The sequence below is a fragment of the Clupea harengus genome, chromosome 11 (assembly GCF_900700415.2).
Source record: "Clupea harengus chromosome 11, Ch_v2.0.2, whole genome shotgun sequence".
Taxonomy (NCBI): domain Eukaryota; kingdom Metazoa; phylum Chordata; class Actinopteri; order Clupeiformes; family Clupeidae; genus Clupea; species Clupea harengus.
In genome coordinates, this window is record NC_045162.1 from 7,014,414 (window position 1) to 7,021,913 (window position 7,500).

Genomic DNA, 7,500 nt, shown 5'->3' on the forward strand with positions numbered 1-7,500 from the left:
GTGTGTGTGTGTGTGTGTGTGTGTGTGTGTGTGTGTGTGTGGAGGGGGGGGGTGTGTGGGTGTGGGTGTGTGTGTGTGTGTGTGTGTGTGTGTGTGTGTGTGTGTGTGAGCTCTCAGTGCTGGCTCCAGTGCATGTTTGCTGCAGGAGGTCATTGCTTCGTTACGCTGCGCAGATGTGCAGCTCTTTGCTCTCCGTCGGTCTCTGGTCCTCCCAGGATTAGCCCTATTTAGGGTGTGTGTGTGTGTGTGTGTGTGTGTGTGTGTGTGTGTGTGTGTGTGTGTGTGTGTGTGTGTGTGTGAGTGCTCTCCGTCGGTCTCTGGTCCTCCTAGTATTAGCCCCATTCTCTCAGCAGGCGGCAGCCATTCAGCCACAGTGAACTGAGGACTAACAGAGACGCCTGCCAGGAGAGAGGATCCTCTCGTCTCACCTTACGGAGATTGATGCTGCAACACTATTATGTAACTATAGGGAGTGGGGACGGGGGAAGAGGATGGCAGCATTGGACATCCACATTACTCATTTGAAATGAAATACATGTGACAATACAGAGGGGCCTGCTTCTTCTTTTTATGTGATGTCGGCATGATAGAGTGTTCTTGTACCCGTTTAGACAGGGTTGTATTATTTGAAAAAGGGGATTGGGGGTGCATGGCTATAAAAAAAAAAAAAAACTTAATTTCACAGAGAGAAACGTCACTTTGCTGAGAAAGAAAAAGACATTCAGTGCCTGAGAAGCTTACCCTGCACTAACGTCTGATAAAAGCTTGATTTTGTTTAAAATAAAATAAAACTGGTTGACAAAGAGACGCTCAGACTTTGGGCAGTGGAGTGGGGGAAGCCTGTGAAGTGGAGAGCTGTCAAAGCGCAGCGGTGGTTGGCGCTGCTGGTAATGCACTTGTGTAACTGCGCAGCGGTGGTTGGCACTGCTGGTAATGCACTTGTGTAACAGCTCTGCCTCACACTCTAGCTGGGTTCTTCGAGACTTTGCAGCATGCGGGCAGGGGACCGGAGCATGGCCGACTCCGCAAGGGAATCTAGACCAGTGGGGAAAGTCATTACAGCAAAGAGAGAAGAGGATTAGGAGACTTCTTTATTATTTTTTTCAATGTTTTTAAACTGAAACACTTGGCACGATATATACTGTATATTCCCTTCAGCTTTTTTTCAAAAGCATATCTCAGTGGAGTGCTTTAGGGGTTTCCAACATGACTAGTCAGTCAGAACTTGGAAAACTTCAAGGGGCCTTTTTTTTCATCTGGTGTTATTTTTGCTAAAGAAATTAAGATCACGCATTACGGAATAAATATTCGTTTGGGCATTTTCCACCCGAATCTCAAGTAAAGGGCTCAAGGCTTCTTTTTTTTTTTCAGTACGAACAGCCAGCCTAGTCCACAGGCCTCAATGACAGCAGAGAACCTCCATTTATTTATTTATTTATTTATTTATCTTTTCCTTCCCTCCTGGCAGCCGAACAGATGGGTGTGTGTGCACTCTTTTAAGTTGCGTTATCAGGCAGATGGATGCATATATCAAGCAGAGCGAGTGTGTGTGTGTGTGTGTGTGTGTGTGTGTGTGTGTGTGTGTGTGTGTGTGTGTGTGTGTGTGTGTGTGTGTGTGTGTGTGTGTGTGTGTGTGTGTGTGTGTGTATGTGTGTGTGTGTGTGTGTGTGTGTGCGTGCGTGCCACGCATGGCAGAGGAGCCACATGCTGACAAAGGGGCAAGATGTGTGGCTCTTCCCAGCGCCTTCAATTTGGTGCCTTTGATTACCACCGCGCCGGGGTTGGGGGAAACAATACGGCTGAAGATCCCCTAAGCGTTTTGTTTAAATGTAGTCATTAAAGCAAAATACACACCCTTTTTTCTTTCTCTCTCTCTCTATCTGTCGCTCACACACACACACACACACACACACACACACACACTCACACACACATACCTACACACACACAGACGCACACATAAACACACATTACACACATGCACTTGCAAACTCACTGTTTCAAACCAGTGAGTTCGAATGCATGTTAGGAGAGCTGGAGAAGAAAAAGGTTTTATGAGTGTTCTCATTGCTTTCAAAAGATTAACGGCAGATATTGTTGACATGGTCCAATACATGTCTCATGCTGAGCTTCTCTTAGACTGTACCTGGTAGAATACTGCTATACGTGTTTGGATTCTATTATTCTTGCATTGTAGAATACGGCTATCTGTGAGATCTGATTCTGGGATTCTTGTTTTGGACCATCAGCCATCTTGAAGTCACTCCTAGTTTTTTGCACCTGGTATAAATTCAGGGCCATATATTTACTAACAGTACATAAACTACAAAGGAGTTCAAATATATGGTATGCAGCTGCTGGTCTGCTAGTCTGCAAAGTGTATGCAGAGCTTGTATGTTTATCCATTAGTTAGACTTAAGTGTAACAACTTAAATCAATAGTATTCTTATGAGGACACTGTATACCCACTTATCTGTTCTGCAAGCAGTACTTTGAACGATGGCTCTGTCGCTTTTATCCACTGTTCATTTTGTATGTATCATGTCTATACCTTCTTTTATGCGTCATGGAATCATGTATGTGTCATGTGCGTATGCCACGTGTGTGCTGATATGTTTTGATCCTCCGATACGTGGATGAATCCATCTGCTTCCTTCTGATGCTCTCCTCTCCTCCTCTCCTCTTCTCCTGCCTTCCCTTCTGATGCTCTCGTCTCCTCCTTTCCTCCCTTCCCTTCTGATGCTCTCGTCTCCTCTCCTCCCTCCTCTCCTCCCTCCTCTCCTCCCTTCCCTTCTGATGCTCTCGTCTCCTCCTCTCCTCCCTCCTCTCCTCCCTCCTCTCCTCCCTTCCCTTCTGATGCTCTCGTCTCCTCGTCTCCTCGTCTCCTCCCTCCTCCCTTCCCTTCTGATGCTCTCGTCTCCTCCCTTCCCTTCTGCCTCCCTTGGTTTCGGCCCCAAGCAGATGGGTCCCCCCTTTGAGCTGAGATTCTGCTCAAGGTTTCTCAAGCAGATTTTCCTTGCCCCGTTGCCATGGTTGCTTGCTTGCTGTAGGGGGCATTTGTTATTGGTGCTATATAAATCAAATGGAATTTAACTGAATTGAATATTTTTACGCTCTCAAATGATTATGCAATATTATATGTTATTAAATAATAAATAATGATAAATAAATAAAACATATGAAAACTGTGAAAAATGAGGAAAATGAAATGTATTATTTATTGTATAACTTGAATTATACACTCTATTTTCTGATGCATCTTCTGCTTAAAAAGCATTAGGTGTGGCTGAAGTGGCCCCCTCCTGTGAAATCAGTGGTGAGATTTCAGTGCATGATTGCAGCCATTTGATTGACACGATAGAGTGCCATTATACTCCTAAGTGTACTATATCTAAGTGTTGCTATTAGTTTAAGAGGGGATAGTTTTATCGATGCACTGGTTTTATCGATGCACTGCGTATATATGTGCTGGCAGACGACCTTTTGCGAACCCCCCCAGCTCCTTCCTGTCTCCCCCCTCCCCCTCCCCTTCCGTCATTTTGAGTGAGTGGATGTCACTCTGACCGATCTCAGGAGGTCTCCTCGTGACAGCCCAGCCAGGATGATCTCCCTTCCCCAATCCCCTGCAGCCAGATCCTCATTGCAGGAGCGGGGATGTGAAAAGCTTGGGGATCAGAGGGCGTTAATGCTCTCCAGATTGCCTCCTACTTGCTCTCGATAACCAAGCCTCGTTTGATTTTTAAACACGACTACGAGCCCCGGGGCTACGGTTGATCTCCTCCCACCATTCCAGGAGGGAGAGAAAGAGTGAGAGAGAAGACAGGAAGGAGGAGGGGAAGGAGAGGAGGGTACAAAAAAAAGATGCACCACTCAGAGGGATACTTTTAACATGTTAATTAGTCTCTCCTTCTGTTTTCTTTTTTCTTTCTTTCTCCTTTCTCTCCTGCAGATGGATCCTGTTCAGAAGGCGGTGATACATCACACGTTTGGGGTGCCCTCCTCGCCGAAGCGGAGGTACATCTCGTGCGGCGTGTGCCAGCTTCGCTTTAACTCGCAGGTGAGATGATACGAAGGGCTCCGCCTGTGCACTGGGAGCTTTGATGTGAAGGGTTGGGGAACGTGGGATGGGCGGGTGGGGGGCCGAGCTTCAAAAAGCAGGGCCATCTGCGACTCGCGCTCAAACACAGAGGGGAGAAACACCCGTCCGCATCCGTCCACTGCCACGGTGGGATTCAGGTTCATTTGGGGAAAATCCACCATCTATTGAAGCATGAGTTTGAAATGATGGTAGCAGGTAGTGTCTTGGTAGCAGGTGGCATCTTACTTGATGATGAGTTGAGGGTGATTGTACTGCTAGGACTCAGCAAGGTTTTATGGCAGAAGAAAAATGCGTCGAGATTTCACACAATTGTTAAGATACGCTAATTTAACCACACACTCAAATTTCTTCAACTTATTCTCAATAGCATTCTTTTCCATGATTGTTTTTCTCCACTACCCGCCCCCACCCCCCACCCACATTGGGGTGCATCAATGCTGTTTTCCATATTCCTTCCGTTAAATAAGCTATTTATTCCGTCTGAACCCGATGTGCCTCAGAGCAAAGTTATTATATCCGGCACTGAGGTCCATCTCGGGGCAATCACGGCCCATCAGAGCCATCCATCACCTTGGCCAGGAGCAGGGGCCCGAGACGCTGTTTACCTGCAGACGCCACTTCATACACCCCCCCACCCCCCATCATCCACCAAACGCCACTTCATACCCCCTCCCACCCTCCCCCACCAGGCGCCTCTCCCTGCGGTGCGGAGATAGTGGAGAGAGAGACCTTGGGAGAATTTGCATTCCAGTCACAGCGAACGGCGAGGGGAAGTTGGTCTTCATCAGAGGCAACACTTCATTATCATTGCAGATTTGCAATAGAGTTCCATTTGAAAGGAGTAACAGGGCCATTGAGGACTTCTGGGATATTTATGTTGAGCTGAATATTAAGTCCCACATGCACACACACACACACACACACACACACACACGTACATATATATACTATACACACACACACACACACACATGCATACAGACACAGTGGGTAACAATGCTGGCTAAGGATGCTGTCAGTCGATACACACACATACACACACACACACACACAGTTTTTATACAGACACACTCAACGCACAATCAGAACACACAAACACAACACCCACCCACACAATCAGAAGTAGTTTGATTTTCAGATCACCACAAAAACGGACTGCTTCTACTTTATGCACAGACCTGTGACTCTCATGAAGAATCAGCACTTTCAGTTTGACAGGAGGATTGTTTACTCGAACCTCACATTATTACCAGAAGCCTGGCTCACCTCTTTTTCAGTTCCTTAAAAAAAAATAGTTCTCTTTACATAAGCTCATTTCCTCCCATGATTGATTGGCTAATGATACTGTTAAAGTCAAGCTTTTGGAAGATGTCCATCTTAGTTAAGAAGCTGATGAATGAGAAAGAGCTCTCTGCCGTCGTACTCAATTCATTTTTGGCCACATTAAAGCCTACATTCCATATCCATATCATTTAATAGATGACGGACAGTATTCTCTACCCACTGCTCTCCTGCTTGTAAATGGTGCGGTATAGGACCATTCTGTGTGTTTAGTACATTCACTGCTGGAAATGAGGCCAAGAACATCATTCTGAACATCTCTCGTCCTTTTTTCTAAATATTCTGCACATTGTACTTGACCGTTACAAACATACATTTATGTTGCCTTGATGGAGCGGACTCGCTCTAAGAATAGTTTCAGGTTTATTAAATGTTTATTTTTGTGTTCTTTATCCAAACACGTGTGGCCCAAATCAGGCCCCTGGCTATCAGGACAGCCTCTTGCTTCCCTCCAAACTGTACAGGCAGATACAATAGGACCGGCGTGGTGAGAATTCAGGGCTATTTTGCTGTAAGACTGACTCATCCACTGAACAGACAAGACAGATGACCACATAAACACCATTTTACCGCAGTATAATGTTCATCAAAATGTTTTCTCTAAGAGGACAGTCATTAAATCCACCATTGGACTTGAACCCTAAGTTGAGTAAATATTTGCGTAAACTTGTTTAAGTCTTCACAGGAAGAGGTCAGAGAGGGTGGATCTGCCTCGAGCTGTTTGTGATGATTTGAATCTGAAAGTTTTACGCGTGCACCAGTTATTGCCATCGAGGGTGAATTTAGCTTTGTTCTCGTGTGTTATTGCTGCTGTAAATTCTTTCCAATCCTTCCATGCTCCTTTCCCACTGATGGTGAAATAGACCACCCTGTGTGAGTGTGTGTGTGTGTGAGTGTGTGTGTGAGTGTGTGTGAGTGTGTGTGTGAGTGTGTGAGGGTGAGTGTGTGTGAGTGTGCGTGTGCGTGTGCGTATGTGCGTGTGTGCGTGTGCGTGTGTGTGCGCGTGTGCGTGTGCGTGTGTACAGTCAGGGTTTTGTGTACACAGTAGTTATGGTGTAAATACAAAGAGCCGTGCACTCCTTCTGAGGTGGCGTTTGGAGAAACACAATTCCTCCACCTGCCTATTCGGTCTGTATCAAGATGGGATACAGAGTAATGCATCGGGTGAAGGAACGATAAGCAGCTCTCCGCTATCTTGGTTCCTCCGCGTCTCCTCCGTAGTCAGGTGTTCTGTTTATCCTGATTCCCGCGCCTTCCTTTGGCTGGCCAGTGGGGCGACGGCACAACCTTATTTATTCTGAGAGGCATTCGCATGTCTCCTGATAGCATCCTCCTCGCTGCAGGCAATGTCAGACAAGTCTGCCAGAAGTGTGTGTGTGCGCCTGTGTGTGTGTGTCTGTGGTGTCTGTGTGCTGTGTGTGTGTGTGTGTGAGGATGTACACATGTGGTGTGTGTGTGTGTGGTGTCTGTGGTGTGTGTGTGTGTGTGTGTGTGTGTGTGTGTGTGTGTGTGTGTGTGTGTGTGTGTGTGTGTGTGTGTGTGTGTGTGTGAGGCTATACACACGTATGTGTGTGTGCATGCAGACGTAAACAAGGACAACTGAAAGTCTCAGCATATGGCTCGGTTCAAGCGAATCATAATAAATCTTGTTTCTGAAGGTGAGCCCTCATTGTGACTGAGGACAAGGTGTCCTGACAGAGTTTTGCATCATAAGATGATTGATTGGATTGCACAATGCCCAGGGACTGTGGTGGTGTCCTCTATGAAGCCATGTATCATATTATAAATAAACGGTTAAATCCAACTGTAGTACTATGAGCACTTTGTTTATCTTTAATAATAGCATTTCTCTGAAGAACCTTTTTTTCAACTTGTTAGATCCACTTGGAGTTCAGTCATCTCGAAAACTCTTTTGGCAGGGTAGGTGCTGACCAAGGGGAAAATAACACGGGGAATGAAAAGGTTGTTCTCTGTCAAAGTCTTTTGAAATCACACTAAGGCCTCGACAGGTACAGTGAAGCCCAAAGACACTGTGCTTGTCAAAAATGTTGGTGCGATAC

At 46.1% G+C, this 7,500-nt stretch overlaps 1 protein-coding gene across 1 annotated transcript in view; it reads left to right on the forward strand.

Annotated features, from left to right (window-relative positions):
• znf385d (zinc finger protein 385D) overlaps nt 1-7,500 on the forward strand; it is a 41,511-nt gene that overhangs the window by 18,734 nt on the left and 15,277 nt on the right. The window contains exon 3 of the mRNA XM_031576513.2: nt 3,950-4,057. Within this exon, the coding sequence (XP_031432373.1) occupies nt 3,950-4,057 (108 nt within the window). The remainder of the gene's footprint in view (nt 1-3,949; nt 4,058-7,500) is intronic.